Source organism: Puma concolor, chromosome D2 (genome assembly GCF_028749965.1).
Source record: "Puma concolor isolate L17-30 chromosome D2, mPumCon1.1.hap2, whole genome shotgun sequence".
Lineage (NCBI taxonomy): Eukaryota > Metazoa > Chordata > Mammalia > Carnivora > Felidae > Puma > Puma concolor.
Genome location: NC_141677.1, coordinates 3,605,536 through 3,625,279, shown reverse-complemented (window position 1 = coordinate 3,625,279; position 19,744 = coordinate 3,605,536). Strand labels below are relative to the sequence as shown.

At 40.8% G+C, this 19,744-nt stretch overlaps 1 protein-coding gene across 15 annotated transcripts in view; it reads right to left on the bottom strand.

Annotated features, from left to right (window-relative positions):
- The window catches only part of PCDH15 (protocadherin related 15), a 1,260,230-nt gene that overhangs the window by 132,119 nt on the left and 1,108,367 nt on the right, over window positions 1-19,744 (bottom strand). For all 15 annotated transcript variants that reach the window (XR_015241496.1, XM_086679475.1, XM_086679485.1 and 12 more), the window contains 2 exons: window positions 11,243-11,352; window positions 9,514-9,654 (listed from right to left, as the gene is read on the bottom strand). Coding sequence is in view for 14 of the 15 variants with exons in the window: in XM_086679475.1 (XP_086535601.1) it covers window positions 9,514-9,654; window positions 11,243-11,352 (251 nt within the window). In the remaining variant the exon portion in view is untranslated. The remainder of the gene's footprint in view (window positions 1-9,513; window positions 9,655-11,242; window positions 11,353-19,744) is intronic.

The following is a 19,744-nucleotide window of genomic DNA, read 5'->3' as shown; positions in this document are numbered from 1 at the left end:
CTTTTTCCTGCAGCTGAACAAAAGCTCAGGCTACTCCTGATACTAAAAAACAAACAAACATTTTTAGTTAATAGAAAGTACTATACAGGAGGGGTTGTGGGAGGGGGGAAGGGATAAATGGGTAAGGGGCACTAAGGAATCTACTCCTGAAATCATTGTTGCACTATATGCTAACTAATTTGGATGTAAATTAAAAAAAAATTAAAAATAAAATTAAAAAAAAAGAAAGTACTATAATCATGGTTAAGTTAAAAATAATCTAGTTCAGGGGCACCTGGGTGGCTCAGTCGGTTAAGCATCTGACTTCGCTCAGGTCATGATCTCATGGTTCATGAGTTCGAGCCCCACATCAGGCTCTGTGCTGACAGCTTGGAGCCTAGAGCCTGCTTCAGATTCTGTGTCTCCCTCTCTCTCTGCCCCTTCCCTGCTTGGGCTCTGTCTCCATCTCTCAAAAATAAATAAACATTAAAAAAAGTAACCTAGTTCAATATATTAATCAATACTTCAAATTTAATTTAAAGGTAAAATTTTCTTCCTCCCCAGTTGAGATATGATCCTGGAGAGTCTCCTGCCTTTGGGGAAGAGGTTGTAAGAGACTTCTTTTTAAATTATTATTTTTTTAAGCTTATGTATTTATTTAGTTAGAGAGAGAGAGAGAGAAAGAGAGAGAGAAGTGGAGGGACAGAGAGAGAGGGAGAGAATCCCAAGCAGGCTCCACACTGACAGTGCTAAACCCGACGCAGGTCTCGAACTCACAAACCATGAGATCCGACCTGAGCTGAAATCAAAAGTCAGGCGCTCATCCCACTGAGCTACCCAGGTGCCCCAAGAGACTTCTTTTTTCCTTACTAATCAGCCTTGTCACCGTTCCCTGGATGCTGTGTCATAACACTCTGGCCCTGGTGGCTGAGGAGGAAAGGTTGGTGAGGGAGGCAGGAAGGTTCCCACTTCAACACTGCTGTTGTGAGATGGTCAGACCCCCTGGGGCCGGACCTGTGTTTCAAGCAGACGTGGTGCCGGGGCGCTCTGTGCACAGGCATGCCCTCCGCAGCACCTGGGGTTGGGACGTGCATTTCAGTTGTCTCTGTCTCGTCCCTTTAGACGGAGGCGGCAGTCCATTTCCACATTCTGCTTTTTGCTTTTTGCCGCCATCCAGGTGATTGTTCTGCACTTCGACAAAAGCTAGCGTTCGTCGGTGTCCCAGATCTGGACCACATTCACCGGTTCTCTGCCTGCGTCATCCCACAAGCACAGGCTTGTCCTCATGTGGCCACAGCTCTACCCTGCCAGCTGTCCTCATAGCTGTGGGCACTCCAGTCCCTTGCTGACAGCTCTGGGACATGGACTCGTGTTCTTCCTTGTCACTAACGTTATACACTTGAGATCGAAGACTTCCTACTCTCACATCCCCTTTTCTGGGGATGGATGTATTGGGAACGGCACGCAAACACAATTTTACAACCTTTTTCCCCCAAAGGAATATTTCAGATAAAGTCCTTTCTAACTCCCCATTCACTTGATAATTTTTATTCTCCTTGGGAGTAAGGGTTTATAGAGTGGTAAACTACTGATCTGTTTGTTTTTATCGTAAATATCTTTGACAATCTGTATCTATTTCCTGTACGTCTCTTGGTCATTTTAGGTCAATTGTATCTTGGTACTTAAAAAAAATAATAATGCTTTATTTATTTTTCAGAGGAGAGGGGGGCAGACAGAAGGAGACACAGAATGCAAAGCAGGATCCAGGCTCTGAGCTGTCAGCGCAGAGCCCGATGCAGGGCTTGAACTCACGGACCATGAGATCATGACCTGAGCCGAAGTCGGATGCTCAACTGACTGAGCCACCCAGGCGCCCCTATCTTGGTACTGTTTTCTAAACTTCCAATTTAAGAGTTATCTTCTTTTCATTTCTTTATTTCTTTTTCCTTAAGTTTATTTATTTTGAGAGACAGAGAGGAAGCAAGAGAACAAGCAGTAGAGGGGCATCGAGAGAGGGAGCCCAAGCAGGCTCCATGCTGTGGGCACAGAGCCCACGGCGGGGCTTGATCTCCTGGACTGTGAGCTCATGAGACGATCAGAAACCAAGAGTCCTACGCTCAACCAGCTGAGCCACCCAGGCGCTCCGTCATCATTTCTAATACATGCTCACTAGTAGTGTTTGGAGGTATCCTTTCAAATCTCTTCTGCTCATTCTTTAGGATACAGCTCACAGATCAATCCCTCTGAAAAGACTTCTCGATTATCCCACATATTAGCTGCTCATTCTTTTGTGCTACGTTGTGCTGGGATCCCCAGCAGCCACTGGATCCCTAATAGTGTAGTCATTGCATGGTGCTGGTTGTGATGTGTCTGTCTGGCAATGGGGAAAAGGATTTTGGAAATAGCAACTTCATTTCAATATCTCTGTGTCCTAAAATCCTATTATAATGCCTGGCATATTATAAATACTAATAATCACCATCAAGGCAGTGGGATGGCCTAGCCCTCAAAGACAAACAATTCTCTCTACGCCCTGGACTAGTCAGTGATACGTTAATCCCACAGTTTGTTGAATAGGAAGTTGTGGGAAAAAGAGACAAACCTATCATATTTGTGGCTTATTGGGATACAATTTGTTTCACCTACTTTTACTTTAGCAGTAAGCTAATGAACTAGACCCTTTCTCTTCATGTTTATTTTTCCATTCTTGGAAAATTTGCTCTTTAAAAATGCTTTCTGTTAATTTGGATTCTTCTATATATCATTCATTTGATCATATATTTATTACAACTTCCCAGTATAATTAGTGGGGTTTAATGATAAAAGCAGTTAAGGAAAGGGAAATATATCTAGAAGCCCTATATGGGAAATCTAAAGCATGTGAGTAAAAACTGAATCCTAAACTGCGTATCAGCTAGCACAGTATGAAAGCTGCAGAGGGTCCCAGAGCTCTCATTCTCCAAAATCCATCGACTGTGAAACAATTCCACTGATTCAACAATCATTTCAAATATCCTTGGATTAAAATGTGCATTTAGGGATCTGAAGAAGATGATTAAGGTGAAATGTAATATTTGAATCCTCCTGAATCATGCCTCATTAAAAAGAGATCCGGATTTGGATGGTCAAGTCCTGGGGACAGAATTCCCTGGGGGGGGGGGGGGGGGGGCGGGGTGGGTCTTCAGCCCCCATGTGTCATGCTGATTGTGCCAACACCGTGATGCCCCGGGCTTTTTCCCCCACTGGGGCACAGAACTCTTTATGCGGCTGGCAATTCTGAGAAGTGAGATGCTGTCTTGCAGACACGCGTTGCATGGTCCAGCAATTTCCCTGGTCCCCCTTTCTAGGAAGACCGCTGTTGTTTGCTATAAAAATGGCGTCATCTCCGAGCTCCTGTTGCTTCCCCGCCATGCCCTCCACCCAGTGCCCTCTTCCCTCGCCTTGCACCTGCCTGTGGGGTCTGGAGCTCTGGGACCCGCACTGTATGCCGACCTCTATGCGGATCCTCCAGTTGGTACTTTCATGCTGAGCACCGAGGTCCTAACGCTGTGACCCAGGAGTCTCTGTACCAACAGCCATGGAACTAAATTATTAACGTGGAGAGTTGTTTTTGTGGGAGTCCTCCTACACCAAGTCTCCTCACCTTCACGTTTATGTAATTAGAGTAATATCCTAGCAATCACACCAAAAACAGATAATATCCCCAGCTAAATATGGCAACAAGCTAAGCTTCAAACCACAGAAGATGAGCAGAGAAAACAGCTCTCCACATTATCAAGTTCTATGCCTTATCAGCAGTGTGAAAACGGCACCTGTTTTTAAGGAGGTGGAGGGAAGGCCAAGCATTTCTGCCGTCGTGGGAGCCAGTGAAATGGAAAGGTGACTACAGCAACATAAAAGCAAAGGGGCAACCTCCACGCTGACGAGAAAGGAGAAAACACTGAGAGCAAAACAGAAACTGAGCAGGGCAGCGACAATGAGGGGAAAAAAAGAGAGAGAAAGTTTCTTCAGTGAATGTGGGAGTGCAGATAAAAGCAAGCAGATGTCTAAGGGGGCCTGGGCGGCTCAGCCGGTTACACCTCCAACTTCTTGGGCTCAGCGCACCATCTCATGGTGGAGAGTTTGAGCCCCGAATTGGGCTCCGTGCTGACAGCTTGGTGCCCACTTTGGATCCTCTGCCACTCCCTGGCTTACACTCTCTCTCTCAAAAATAATCAACATTAAAAAAACAAACAAACAGAAAAGGCAAGCAGATTTCTAAAAGTAGCAGGATAATGTTTTCTTTATCACTTTGTGAAAATATCTGAAATAATATTCTAGAGCTAGTAAAGCTATCTTAGCCCATTTACCTCTTTTAAAAGTATGGAGAATCTAATTTCACTTAAACATGAAAACTTGAAAAAGGCTATGTTTAAAGCCCACAAGGAAAAAAAACAGTGAGCAAAATAATAGCTTTTAAAACATCAAGGCGTTTGAAAAAATATTCAAGCTGTATTGTAGTATGTTGAAACAAACTAAAATTATTTAGGAAAAAAGAGAAACCATGAAAGAAAAATGTGTATCAGAATTTAGAAAAACTCAAATTAAAATCTTAAAAATATTTAAATGTAATTAATAGAGATATTAATGAGATATGAGATAAAGGGATATAAAAGATAGGAGAATATTCATCATTTATATAGTAGTGGTCTCCTATGATGAAAACCGAGTTAGTGAATCAAAAATATTTTAAAAATTAGAATTGAAATGTTTTCTGAAATAAGAGTTGAATGCATATGCTATGTATATATGTAGAAAATGACTCAGAATAGCCAATTGCAAGACACATTCCAATAAAACTACTGAACTTTAAAGAAAAAGAGTAAATTCCTTGGAAATTCAGAAATAAGACAAACACTCACTTGGGAAAAAAAAAAAAAGTTTGTCATTATTCTTTTTGACAGTAATACTCCATGGAAGAAAAATCCAGAGTGAAATATTTAAGACCAATGAAGAGAATACGATTTGAGGCTTTTATATCTAATCAAATTACATTCAATTTCCAGGTCCATAGATAAACTGTCATTAATGCACAAAGATATAGGAAATGCCGTTCTTATAATCCTACTCTGAGGAGTCTATTACAGGATAAACTGTAGACAGTTCAATGACTGATTATCTTATTAACAGGGATAAAACAGTATTTCTTCAGATTAGAAATGTGGGAAAAGGAAGTGGATGAAACAGAAGCATTGCTCACAGGAGGAGATAAACAGACAGAAGAGGGGGAGGCCAACTGGATTATGTAAAGTAAAAGTAAGAGTCACAACAAAGGTCAAGTCCAGCCACAGCCTGGTTGGACACGTAGAATTTTGTTGGAGTACAGCCGCCATTTTGTTTACATACTGTCTCTCCCTTCTTTCAAGCTGCAACAGAACTGAGTAGTTCAACAGAGACCATATGGCCCATAAAACCCAAAACATTTGTTATTGTAGCGGTCACATTTGGAGTAGGAGAGTGAATCAGTGCATTATTTTGAAAACCAAGAAATAAAAGGGAAGAATCAACCATTTTTTTTCCCTGTCTTTCCTACAGGAGGAGGATGTTGGGGTGATTAAATATTTGATATGGAGAAGTTTCTCTTTATGGAAATATCTGGCTAATAAATGCAGAAGAAATGGAAGGAAGGAATGGATAGGAAATGACTATCGGGGTTGTAACCATCAGGAGAGTCACAGGGACTGCTGTGCCTCTTTAAGGAAGCAGTGAATATCGCCTACAATTTATTTGTTAAAAACCAAAAAAAAAAAAAAAAAAAAAAAAAAACCAACAACTAAAAAACCCAGAAAACAGTTAATCAAACAGGGCCTCTAGCTCTCACTACCATTTTACAGGAAATAAAGGAGACAGAACAAGATCTGAAGTGGCCCCTTGAAGGTTCAATAGTTGAAACCCACTCTTCAGAAATCTGGTTTCTTTTCCTTTGAATGTTTATTTATTTTGATAGAGAGACAGCATGAGCCAAGGAGGGCAGAGAGATTGGGAGAGAGACAGAATCCCAAGCAGGATCCCTGCTGTCAGAGCAGAGCCTGACATGGGGCTCTAACTCACGAGCCATGAGATCATGACCTGAGCTGAAGTCTGACACTCAACTCACTGAGCTGCCCAGGCGCCCCCGAAATCTTGAACAAATAAACATCAGAGGGAGTCAAATCAGGTGGTGGTGGTGAAGCCTATAGTTTAACAGAGACAATTAAAACCCTTTTCAACCAATCATAATAGATGGATCTAATTTTTTAATATGAATATTGACTAGATATTCAATGATATGGAGGGACTTTTATTAATTTTGGGGGATTAATAATGGTATTATGATTAAGTTTTGGGTCCTTATTTTTAAGAGACACACATTGAGATATTTTGCAGATGAAATATTGTGTGTCTGACCTGCTTCAATATAATAAGGGAGGGAGTGGGTGAGAGCATTTCTGGGGACTTGGTAATGAACTTGGGTAGTCGCCACTTGGAGAGTCATTATAATCCTCTCTGGAATTTTATGTATGTTTGAAATTTCTGCAGTAAAAGATGAGCATGTTTCCAATATTCCTAGGGTCAAAATTATGAAATGAGTTCTGAAATGGTCCTACTTTAAATATGAAATTGCATTTAAATATTAAGTTCAGTTACAGCATAGTTATAAAACTTACTTTGCAAACGATTTCATTAATAAATTCTTGGTAAAGGAATTATGATAAAATACTTCTTTAATGAATCAAATCTCCCTTCTTTATTACTTTATTCATATGACATATGGCTGAAGACCACGGGACAGCTACTTCTAAAGCAGGGATAAACCGTTAGACCATTAATTAATTAACCTAATTTACATAATGTTCTTATTTTTGCATAGCTAATGAACTAGAGGTTGATTATAGGCCATTAAGAGTCATTAATAAGTGAAACAGTGATTTAAATATATGAGTTTGTATTACAGACTCACGAGGCAGAGGTCAGTCACGAAATGTTAATAACAATATTAAAAGCATCAGGCATTAAACAAACTAACATTTAGCTTTTAGACTTCATTCACTTCTGAGAGGCTAATTCAGGAACCTGATAACTGGTCTCAGTTCTACAGGCAAACTTGGGCACCTGTAAGAACACTAATGGGTACATTAGCTAAATTTTTATTAGCCTTAGGTTTACATTAAAGTAACGAGAACTAGTTGTAACACACTCACATAAAAGTTATCGCTTTGTCTTTATTCCGAGAATTTGGAGCTGTTTCTTGAAAACTGCCAAGTTCTACGACCTATATATTTAGGTTTTTCTTTCTAAATCTGTTTCTTTTTTTTTTTCAAATAAAGATGGGAAATACAGTTTTCAAATAGCTTTCATATTTTTCTTAGTTGCAAGAAGGTAGTTTACATTATATAATTTAGAACCACTCTATCTTTTTGACTCCTGGTTTAGACAATTCAGTTGACAATTTGAAGCTTCCTCTATATTTTATAAAAATAAAATTGCCTGCAGCTTAAAGATTTTAAAAGCTGAAGAAACTGGTCTGCTATTTTAAAATTTTTTAGTGTTTATTTTTGAAAGAGAGAGAGACAGACTGTAAGCAGGGGAGGGTCAGAAAGAGAGAGGGAGACACAGAATCCGAAGCAGGCTCCAGGCTCTGAGTTCAGCACAGAGCCCCATGAGGGGCTCAAACTCACAAATAGTGAGATCATGACCTGAGCTGGTCAGATGCTTAAACGACTGAGCCACCCAAGTGCCCCTGGCCTGCTATTTTTAAACAATTTGATTATGCAAGTGATGAATAATCACTGAACACAACTTAATTCCTTTAATTCCAAAGGTACACCCTGTATAATCTGATTTTTTTTTTCAAATGACTTGGTTGTACCCTTACGAGCAAGGTGCAGCTCTCTACCTAGATCAGGAATCCTTATTGTCATGACCATCCACTACTGACCTGGAAGAGGAGATTCGAGGGCACATCGCCTGTCTCCTTTCTCACACTGCCTGGAGCTCTCTCCCTCTGGCACCTGCATCCTGCTGGGGCCTCTCACTCACTCTTCCTTTTCCCTGCTCCCCCTTCTACAGAGGCTGATTTTTTTTCCTTTTTTTTTTTAATATGAAATTTATTGTCAAACTGGTTTCCATACAACACCCAGTGCTCATCCCAACAGGTGCCCTCCTCAATGCCCATCACCCACCCTCCCCTCCCTTCCACCCCCCATCAATCCTCAGTTTATTCTCAGTTTTAAAGAGTCTCTTATGGTTTGCCTGCCTCCCTCTCTTTTTTTTCCCTTCCCCTCCCCCATGGTCTTCTGTTAAGTTTCTCAGGATCCACATAAGAGTGAAAACATATGGTATCTTTCTCTGACTGACTTATTTCACTTAGCATCACAGTCTCCAGTTCCATCCACGTTGCTACAAAAGGCCATATTTCATTCTTTCCCATTGCCAAGTACTATTCCATTGTGTATATAAACCACAATTTCTTTATCCGTTCATCAGTTGATGGACATTTAGGCTCTTTCTGTAATTTACCCAAGGGATGCAGGAGTACTGATGCATAGGAGCACTCATACCCCAGTGTTTATAGCAGCACTTTCAACAATAGCCAAATTATGGAAAGAGCCTACGGACGCTGATTGAAGGAGCACCAGCACGGGAAGGACCCGCAGCCAAAGGTCACTGTTTCAGAGTCCCATTTCATGCTCTCTCTGGGCCTCTGTTCTACCAATGGTTAGATTAGATTTTTCTCTGGTCTTCTGTACTGGTAAAAAGTTGGTGTGATTATAAAAAGATGAACTCCCTGAAGTGCAAAGGAGCATTACCTGTGTGGATGGAAAAGACCAGCCTTTCTCTCGTTATTAGAAATATCTCCCAGAACCTCTGCTGGGTCCCTTCACAAATTGGCTTTATTTGCTCTCCTGTGCATCCCACAGACAGGTGTGGGAGAAAGATTTTGGAGTGAAAAGATGTGAGCTTCAATCTCCAGGTTTTCATTTACCTACAGTGTCATTTTTTAAAAAGTCACTGAACCTTTTCTTATCTTGTCTTTGTAAAATAGGAATAATTTTCATCTCCTAGAAATGGATGTGAGTTAAATATCATGCCATGCATAATTTACAATATATGTTAGTCGCTGTTTGAAGATGCGTTTTCCACATTTTCCTCTGCACTTAAGAAAATCCATAAGTACAAGAAGTCACACAATTCAGAGAATGTCGAACAATCCCCTCCCGTTAACAATACATTCCAGAGAGTTCGCCAGTCTTACAGTGAGACTGAGAATAAAGGTTATTCTAACAATAGCGTATACAAAATTTGGAGGCAGCATGTTATTGCCTTGATATTTCAGGAGTATGAAATCGCTCCTTGTGCTGTCCTGCCTCAGCGGCTGAAGTGGACGTGGAGTCAGCCCCAAGCGCTGATGGTCTCCCAAGCTCTCCCCTGATAGCTTTCAGACATGTGTATTTCATTAGGAAATGAGCAGAAGCACCCCAAAATTCTTAAAAGTGCTGAAGTAACATGACTCACTTTTCGAAGGAACTCGGAGATTGGCGAGGACCACTTCCAGGGAATCAGCCTGGACGCGAAGCACATAGCTCGTTCTTGTCTCGTAATCCAGAGGGGCATTGACATAGATAACACCCGTGATGTTGTGGATTCCAAACAGACCTGCAGTTAAAACACAGCTTCTTGATCATTTCCCTCACACTATAAGAGGAAAATTAAAAAGTCGCTTTAAAAGCCCTGTGATTTTAAAAGCACTTCTTTTTTTTTAAAGTGTATTTTTGAGAAAGTGAGTGGGGGAGGGGCAGAGAGAGAGAGAGACAGAGGAACTCTCAGGCAGGACCCATGCTGTCAGCATAGAGCCTAGTGCAGGGCTCGATCTCATGAACTGTGACATCATGACCTGAATTGAAATCAAGTGCCGGATGCTTAACCAACTGAGCCACCCAGGCGCCCCTAAATCACTTCTTGTAACAAGAGTAATGCGTGAGGGGTGCCTGGGTGGCTCTGTCGGTTAAGCCTCTGCCTTGGGCTCAGGTCATGATCTCACTGTACATGGGTTCGAGCCCTGCATCAGGCGCTGTGCTGACAGCTCAGAGCCTGGAACTTGCTTCTGATTCTGTGTCTCCCTCTCTTTCTGAGCCTCCCCCACTCACAGTCTGTCTTTCAAAAATAAATAAATGTAATACGTAATACGTGAAAGTGACAGGAGGCTTTCACAAACTTCAGATTATCATCAGTGCATCCTTATGTGAATACCCTGATTTTCCAGTTACTTTGAGATTCTCCTGGAAATCAATGTCTCATCAGTCAATTACATTTGGGAAGCACTGCACACTCAATTAGTCACAGTAGATTTGGATGGTCCTCCACATCCTAGGGGGCATTAGACGTTGGTGATATTTAGGGAGGGGGCATAACAGCACAGTGGGAACAAAGAAGAAAGGCAGCAAGAAAAGTAAGATGTGAGCACTGGCTGCAGGGAGAGTGATTTCTAGTTAATGGTTGGTCATTGAAACACTTAGAATTTCCTTGAAAATTGCTTAACGGCATTTATTTATAGTCATTCATATAAATATTCAATATTGAATCTTTATGTACTTACTACATGTATATTGACTCTTTCCTGACCGCTTACGACATGCCTGGCCGTCCAGTTTATCAAAAGAGAAAAACAGGGGGCGCCTGGGTGGCGCAGTCGGTTGAGCGTCCGACTTCAGCCAGGTCACGGAGCTCGCGGTCCGGGAGTTCGAGCCCCGCGTCGGGCTCTGGGCTGATGGCTCAGAGCCTGGAGCCTGTTTCCGATTCTGTGTCTCCCTCTCTCTCTGCCCCTCCCCCGTTCATGCTCTGTCTCTCTCTGTCCCCAAAATAAATAAACGTTGAAAAAAAAAAAATTAAAAAAAAAAAAAAAGAGAAAAACAGGACAACAGGGAGACAACAGGAAGCACAAGCGGGGGAGGGGCAGAAAGAGAGGGAAAGAGAGAGAGAGAGAGAGAGGCACAGAATCCAAAGCAGGCTCCAGGCTCCGAGCCCAAAGCGGGGCTTGAACGCACAAACTGCGAGATCATGACCTGAGCCGTAGTCAGATGCTTAACCGACTGAGCCCCCCCCAGGCGCCCCAAATGTACCAATTACTTCTAAGTTGGAGAGGATTTTATTAGAAAAATGGGGTAAGTGGTAATTCAATCCGAAATGAATCTCAGAGCCCAGTTTGTTAATTTATGGCGAAAACAGAGACTGAGGATCCACTCACCGTCTTCGTTTCCTGAGACAATGGAGTACACGATACTCTGGTTGACGGCCGCTGCAGAAATGACACCAACTGTTGTGCCTCCGGCAGCAAGTTCGCTCACCGGAGGGGGTCTGCAGGTTTTAGAAGATGATTCATTTTTTACAGTCCATTTGTCAAGACAGAGTTTGGAATTCAATAATACAATGAGTTAGTTTAAGTGTGTCTGTGCGTTTATTTGCATAATACATTTTCTGAAGTTTTCATGGTACTCCCACATTGAGACGCCAGCCCTAAGAAACTGGGTTCAAAATGATGCAAATGATCTCGGTGACGAATGCCATGTCACCTGCGTTATTTTTAATTTAATTTAAAAATAAATTATAATAAAATAAAATTAAATTAAATAAATTATAAGTAATATAAAAATAAAAATATAATTTAATTTCAGATACTATTTTATTATCTGCCAAACATTCTACAAAATTCTCTCTACTCGTTTCTCTACGGTACCTTCTGAACTGAAAGCCAGCGGTTCCGATCTGCTCCCTCAACTTGCTAAAGTGCAATGTTGCTCTTGTGTTGTTGACGTTAGCAAACTTAAGCAAATAGCTTCCAGATGACTCTTTCTAGCCCTTATTCTTGCTCGACCGGGAAGCTCTAACGGTTCTAAGAGTATGTGAACAGATGGTGTCACAAAACTCACCTTTCTCTTGAACTCACTTATTTCGCTCAACTGCAGCCATGTGATGCCCTCAGTATTGGGATTATTCACTTAATTTCCAATCTATATTTCCAACAACACATCTCATTCTCAAATTCTCCATTTTATTTTGCGATATCGGTCACTCTAACTAGGCTATCCTAGCTTTAATCGTAAGTTAATGAAAATAATGTCGCTTTTATAAAACACAGGTATTTATACTACCCAGATCTAACAGATTTAAAAAAAAAAAAAAATTGGCAACTGAGAGGTTTGGACAGCATCTCTGAATCTTTCTGTGGTCTAGCCAATCTACCTAGTACACACAACTTCTGTAACCTTCCTCATCTTTCCTCCAGCTGACAAGACGAACCCTGCTGTCATTTGTTCCACATGACTTTTTCTTAGGATACTTACTCTTCTAATATCGCTGCTTATTTTTTTCTCCATGCTCTCAATTCTTCTCATCTGGATTACACTGTGTGGTTACCCTGTGCGGTCACTGAGCCCTTTGATAACAAATCCTGAACTATAATAACATTCCGGAAAATTAATTCTATCCTACCCTTTATAAACATGTCCAGATTGCTGAGCTCTTTGCCCCTTTAGTCCATATGCTCAGTTAAGCGACCTAAATGTAAATAAAGTGATCTCCTTTACAGACGCTTTAACCCTTAATGGGGGTCCATATATATTCACTATACGTTCAAGACCTACTTTTTTTTTTTTTTTTGCTAAAGAATAAACACTAACCTATATAACTTTTAATGAAAATGATAAAGTATGTATGTACACATGTATTTTATTCTCACCTTCCTTTGTTACAGTATCCAAATGGCACTTTGGACAACGACACCTCCTCCATACCCCGTATAAGTGGTTGGGGTAAGGTCTCCCCAGGCCCCAGGGTGTATGGATAGACTCATTATCCACCTCTGGCCACTGAGGGTACTTTTTCTCCTTTGCTCAGTGTTCATGTCTCCTGTAAAACCAATGGCAATCTTGCCCGGAAATTTTAAGTGCTAGAAAAAAATGTTTGCAAGAATTTTCATGTTTTTTGATGTTACCCTGTGAGAAGGTTCTTGTTGATCATGATACCAACACAAATGAAATAACCACAGGCTGGAAATAGATCCCTTGGACTAGTATTCTAAATGCTGCTGTACTTAACACGAGGTGAGTTCATCATTTCAGCCACTGAAACACATTGTCTTTTATCTGGGATTTCTATCATCTCCAACCAAAAATGTTCTCACTAATTAAAAAAGAAGATGTTTAGGTTAGAAAAGGAGACATTTGCCGAGGCAGATACTTGTAAAATAAGATATCTGAGATAACACAATTACATTCTATGAGCAATTTATGTACATGTGGGCACAGTGTCAGTTTAGAGAGATAAAGATGCCTCTGGTAATTTGAATGGAGACGGTAATAGTCTACCACAAAAAGGAGACATTTACCAAAGCGACACAAAGGCTGGTTTTGATGGGGCTTTTGTATGACACTTTCGTAGGATATTTCAGATGATAAAGGAGACTTTTAAATGATTTGCTGTTTGTCCCATTGCTTAGTGATTGACCATGGTGGCTGTGAAGTCAAACACCTGGAAAGGACTAAAATCAGAGAGTCATGGAAACACGATCGTCTCCAAAATGGACCTCAACGATTGCTCCCCCTGGTATTCCTTCCTTTGTCTCACCCGACAGCCAGGCTGTGGCTGGATGTGAATCAACAGAACAAGGCAAAGAAAATGAGTTGTCACCCCAGTGATTCCATTACATAAGACTGTAGATTGTAGGCTCTGACTCCCTCCCTCGCTGGATTGGATGAAGGGGACAGGGAACTGAGAGTGATGTTGCCACCACTCAGCAAGGAACTGACGCCCTCGGCCCAACATCCCTCTCAACTGAATTCTACCACCAACCACATGAGTTCAGAAGCAGCCCTTTCTCTAGTCAAGCCTCACAGGAGACAGTACTCCTGGCCACCACCTCTATTCAAGCCTGGGTGCGACTATGAAAACAGAACACAGGCAACCTAATTTTGACCTTCAAAACCTTCAAGACGATATATGTGCTGTTTTCACTCATCACGTTTGTAAAGATAAGGCCACGTGCAAGAATAATGGACACACGTGGCTTGAATGTTAGGAGCAATGAGTTGTCAATGTATGAAGATCTTAATGTTGACATAAGAAAATGTTGACATAAGAAATGTTGACATAAGAAAATGCTGACATAAGAAAACACACGTCGGCCATATTCTGGGGTGACCTTCATAAACTGAATTTCCTCTCGTGGAAGTAACATTGCTTAAATTGTTTGCTTGTCTATCTTGTTACTACTCAAGAGCTGAGAGTTAAGTTTTATACTTCCTATAATTAATTTCTTGTCTGATTCTTATAAAGTACAGAAATATAAAGTCTGCAGCTAATGTACCTTCAGCTTTAACGTTAGAAAAATGCCACCTTCATTTCAAACTTTAAAAACAACATTTCGGGGTGCCTGGGTGGCTCAGTCGGTTGAGCATCCGACTTCAGCTCAGGTCATGATCTTGCGGTCTGTGATTTCAAGCTCCCTGTTGGACTCTGTGCTGACAGCTCAGAGCCTGGAGCCTGCGTCGCATTCTGTGTCTCCCTCTCTCTCTGCCCCTCCCCCACTCATGCTCTTTCTCTCGGTCAAAAATAAATAAACGTTAAAAAAAAAATTCAGGGGCACCTGGGTAGCTCAGGTCCTGGGGACCCTTCCTAGACATCTTCAGTCAAGCTGGGTCTCTGTCCCCCCAGGAGATACAGATAAGAGCACTGTAATGACAGTGGTTCTATCTTTAACAGATATGGGCCATGAACACTGGAGACACTGGTGGTTTCGTCCCTTTAAAACACCTCCAGGAAGGACCTCCAGAGACTCTTCCACAGTGGTGGATCCCAGCGGGGTTGGATGCCCATGGGTACCGCCACACCCCCCATGGAGCCTGGCTGTGATTTATCCCCCGAGGCCAACACTTCGGGCTTTCTTGGGCATTTTAAATAAAACCTCCAGATTCTGAATACAACTCCAACATCACCTAAACTAGCTCTTAAACAAAGCCTAAATCATATTTCAATTTAAGAAGCTCAGGTGTGAGAGATATCAAATTTACATGCGATTCGGTCATTAATCTCACTATTCACATTCTCCTTGCCTCCCCTAAATTTTACATGTAAAACGGCTGTATATTTTTTGACACCACATTTTTTTTTGTTTTTTTTTTATAGCAGTTTTCTTTTTTTATAATTCAATTTTTTTTCTAAGTTTATTTATTTATTTTGAGAGAGAGACAGAGAGGGAGAGTGAGAGAGACAGAGAATCCCAAGCAGGCTCCACACTGTCAGCACAGAGCCCAACACGGGGCTCAGATCCACAAACCATGAGATCATGACCTGATCAAGAACTGGATGCTTAACGGACTGAGCCACCAGGCACCCCCAGAGTGGTTTTAGATTTCCTGCAAAATTAAACAGAAAGTATAGAGATTCTATATGCACTCCCACCTCTAGTTGTCCATATTATTAACACCCTGCATTAGTGTGGCTCATTTGTTAAAACTGATGAGCCTGTACTGATACATAATTATCAACTAAAGTCTTTTGTTGACATGAGGTTGTTCTTGCCTTGTATACTTCTATGGGTTTAGACTGATTTATAATGTCACATAGCCATCACTACTAATCATACACAATAGTTTTGGTGACGTCAATTTCTCCTTTTCTTCAGTTATTCATCCCTCCTTCTGCCTGAACCTCTGGAAACCACTGATCTTTATACTGTCTGTGTACATTAATGTTTATTTTTGAGAGAGAGACAGAGCATGAGATGGGGAGGGGAAGAGACAGAGAGAGACACACACACAGAATCCGAAGTAGGCTCTCAACTCAGGGCTTGAACTCATGAACCATGAGATCGTGACCTAAGCCGAAGTCAGATGCTCAACCTACTGAGCCATCCAGGTGCCCCAGTGCCATTCTATTTTTACTGCTTACATAATGTTTTGTACTAAAAAAAATTTTTTAATCTTTATTTTTGAGAGAGACAGAGTGCAAGCAAGGGAGGGGCAGAGGAGAGGGAGACACAGAATCCAAAGCAGGGTCCAGGCACTGAGTTGTCAGCACAGAGCCCGATGCGGGGCTTGAAGCCACAAACTGTGAGATCACGACCTGAGCCAACCGACGCTTAACCAACGGAGCCACCCAGGTGCCCCGACTGTCTGTATACTTTTGCCTTTTCCAGACTGTCATATAGCCAGACTCATACAGTACATAATCTTTTTTGGACCAGCTTCTTTCCTTCACAATATGTACTTGAGCTTCCCCTGTGTCATTTGGGGGTTTTATATTTTTATTGCTCAGTCACATTAGACTGTAAGAATGTACAACGAACAGCTGCTTTTGAATAAGAAGAAAATTGATCAAAATAACTCCAAACTTATCGTTTAGAAATCAATCTTTGCAGATGAAGTGGAATCCAGAAAAGTTAACTGATACATAATTTATATGCAAAATACTTATAATTTTGTTATGGATGCATAAATTAATACATAGATATCTGTTTAATGTTTCAAATTGGTTATTTGAAAATATAGATGACAATAAATCTCTCTCAATTAAATACATTTTAACATATCTGAATCATCTGAATAATGGCTACATAATTACAGATTTTGCAGTTTTCAATGGCAGACCCAGTTTTTACAGTATAAATATAGATGAAACAATTATTTTATAATTTAAAATCTACTTTTATTGTCGGGTTCAAGAAGTAACAGTAAAAGTAAATGTTATATGTGTTACATAAAGCTCCTAATTATTTTAAATGCTGTGCAGTTTAGGATATAAAAGTGTGTGTAAATAGACGCTATAAAATTTCACTGGGATTCAATCTCGCTCTATTGCTTTCTTTCTACTGAGAGACAAATCTAATTTATTTTGACATGTCTGAATTCAATATATTTGCAAATCAGTGTCAATTAAGGAACTGTTTTTATATCTACTATAAGGGCATTTAATGAAAATAGGAAGGAAAAAAAATCCACTGGAACTCCTATTATTTGTAACCTTGGAGTAACTGCATCAGGGTGATCTGATTTTAAATATTTAACCAAGACAAGTGGTTTTAAAAGAACATGAATCAGGAGAGAAATGGCTGCTTTCCCAGTACTTTTACGGTGGGTTATAGAAAAGAAGATTAGTAAAGGACCAAGTGATTAGAAACTGCTTTTTGTTTTTTGTTTTTTTTACATCTTTTCCAAAGCGTACTTGCTTTTTAAGAGTTTGGGTTCTTGGGGCGCCTGGGTGGCACAGTCGGTTAAGCGTCTGACTTCAGCCAGGTCACGATCTCGCGGTCCGTGAGTTCGAGCCCCGCATCAGGCTCTGGGCTGATGGCTCAGAACCTGGAGCCTGTTTCCAATTCTGTGTCTCCCTCTCTCTCTGCTCCTCCCCTGTTCATGCTCTGTCTCTCTCTGTCCCAAAAATAAATAAACGTTGAAAAAAAATTAAAAAAAAAAAAAAGAGTTTGGGTTCTTTTCAGATCCATGAAGTGTGTCCATGTTGAAGACAAGCAAACCTAAGCCCTGAGTAGTAACAATCCCTCAAGTCCAGAAAACTATCTGAAATCCAAACCTGCAGTCTCAGGTGTGTGTCTTCCTTGGTTTCATTTATTGTTCTCATTAACAGACCTTTTCTAATCTCTCTTAGTCACTGGTTCCCAAACTTAAAAGAATTAGCTGAAGAACTTATTAAATTTTCAGATCTTCAAGGCACCTGGGTGGCGCAGTCTGTTAAGTGTCCGACTTCAGCTCAGGTCATGATCTCACAATTGGTGGGTTCAAGCCCCACATCGGGCTCAGGGCTGACAGCTCAGAGCCTGGAGCCTGCTTCGGATTCTGTCTCCTTCTTTCTCTGCCCTTCCTCTGCTCACACTCTGTCTCTCTCAAAAATAAATACACATTTTAAAAAATAGTAAAATTTTCAGATCTCCTGGATGTTTAAAGATTCTGATTTAGTAGGTCTATGGGGTCAGACCAAGGAATATCATTTATAAAATTCTGGCCCTCATACTTACTACCTATGGGACCCTGAAAAAAATTCTTACCTTTCCTGTTCTTATTTCTTTACCTGTAAAGTGGGGTACTTTACTTAGAAAATTGTGGCGTGTACTAAGCGACACATGCACAAAAAGCTGTCCTTAAACCTAGCACATCGTAAGTACTCCATAAATTATAGCTTTATTAATACACTATTTTATGGGCTATACATCTGGAAGTTTAGCATAAACATTATAATGATATACAAGCTTGTCTTACAGACAGGAACAATAGAAAATAAAACTTAAACTCTTTCCAGCAAAAGAAGTCACTAACGAAGCACCTAAGACAACTTATTAAATGGGTGCGAATACTTGCAAACGATATATCCATAAGGAGTTAATATTCAAAATACATAAATAACTTCTACATCTCAACATCAAAAAAGAATAATCTAATCTAAAAATGGGCAAATGAATAGACTTTTCTCCAAAGAAGATATACTAATGACCAACAGGTATATGAAAAGATGCTCAACATCACTCGTCAGGGAAATGCACATCATAACCATGACGAGATATCACTTCACACCTGTCAGAATGGCTAAAATCAACAACACAAGAAAGAGCAGGTGCTGGTGAGGATGTGGAGAAAGGGGACCCCTTGTGCACTGTTGGTGGGAATGCAAACTGCTGCAGCCGCTCTGGAAAACAGCGTGGAGGTTCCTCAAAACTGAACAGCAGATACATGAGAGTGATGAATCACTGAATTCGACCCCTGAAAACAGTATTACCCTATACGTTAACTTATTACAATTTAAATGACAATTAAAAAAAAGCGTATGTCTGAATATTTTTAAAATTAAGGATTTTGGACTGAAGATCAAAAATTACTTGGTTTGGCCCTAGATTCAAGTATGACTCCTACTTTTTTCACATTTAGATCTCCTGAAAAATACTCAGATGGCCTCCTTTCAATCGTAAAGAGACAGTCACATCAATGCTTCTGCTATAGGACACTTATGAGGATTTGCTACGGTAACTCACTACACCTGCCCTCACCTTCCTGCATAGTTCTCAGAGCTTGAACTATGCCACTTGATGTTTTAAAATAAAGGAGTGCATTTCTTCTTGTTTTCAAAAAAAAAGAGAGAGAGAGGGAGAAAAGAAAAACAGAATTACGGCAATGCCACATCTGGGGTACACACACAAAAGAAAAGAAATCACTATTTTGGAGAGTTATTTGCACTCCCATATTTACCGCAACAATATGGTTTATCATAGCAGTTTGCTTATCACAGCCAAGACGTGGAGACGACCTGTGTGTCCACTGGTGGATGAATGGATAAAGAAAAAAAAACCACGTATTTTATATTACTGGCTTCTGCTTTGGAAAACTCGCAGTTGTAAATGATTTCTCTGCCTCTCTGAGATGTAAATCTTTTAAAAAGCCAGGACTGTTTCCCTCAAGGACCTGAGTTTGAAACATCATCATGGGGGCGCCTGGGTGGCGCAGTCGGTTAAGCGTCCGACTTCAGCCAGGTCACGATCTCACGGTCCGGGAGTTTGAGCCCCGCGTCAGGCTCTGGGCTGATGGCTCAGAGCCTGGAGCCTGTTTCCGATTCTGTGTCTCCCTCTCTCTCTGCCCCTCCCCCGTTCATGCTCTGTCTCTCTCTGTCGCAAAAATAAATAAACGTTGAAAAAAAAAATTAAAAAAAAAAAAATAAAAAAAAAAAAAAAAAAAAAAAAAAAGAAACATCATCA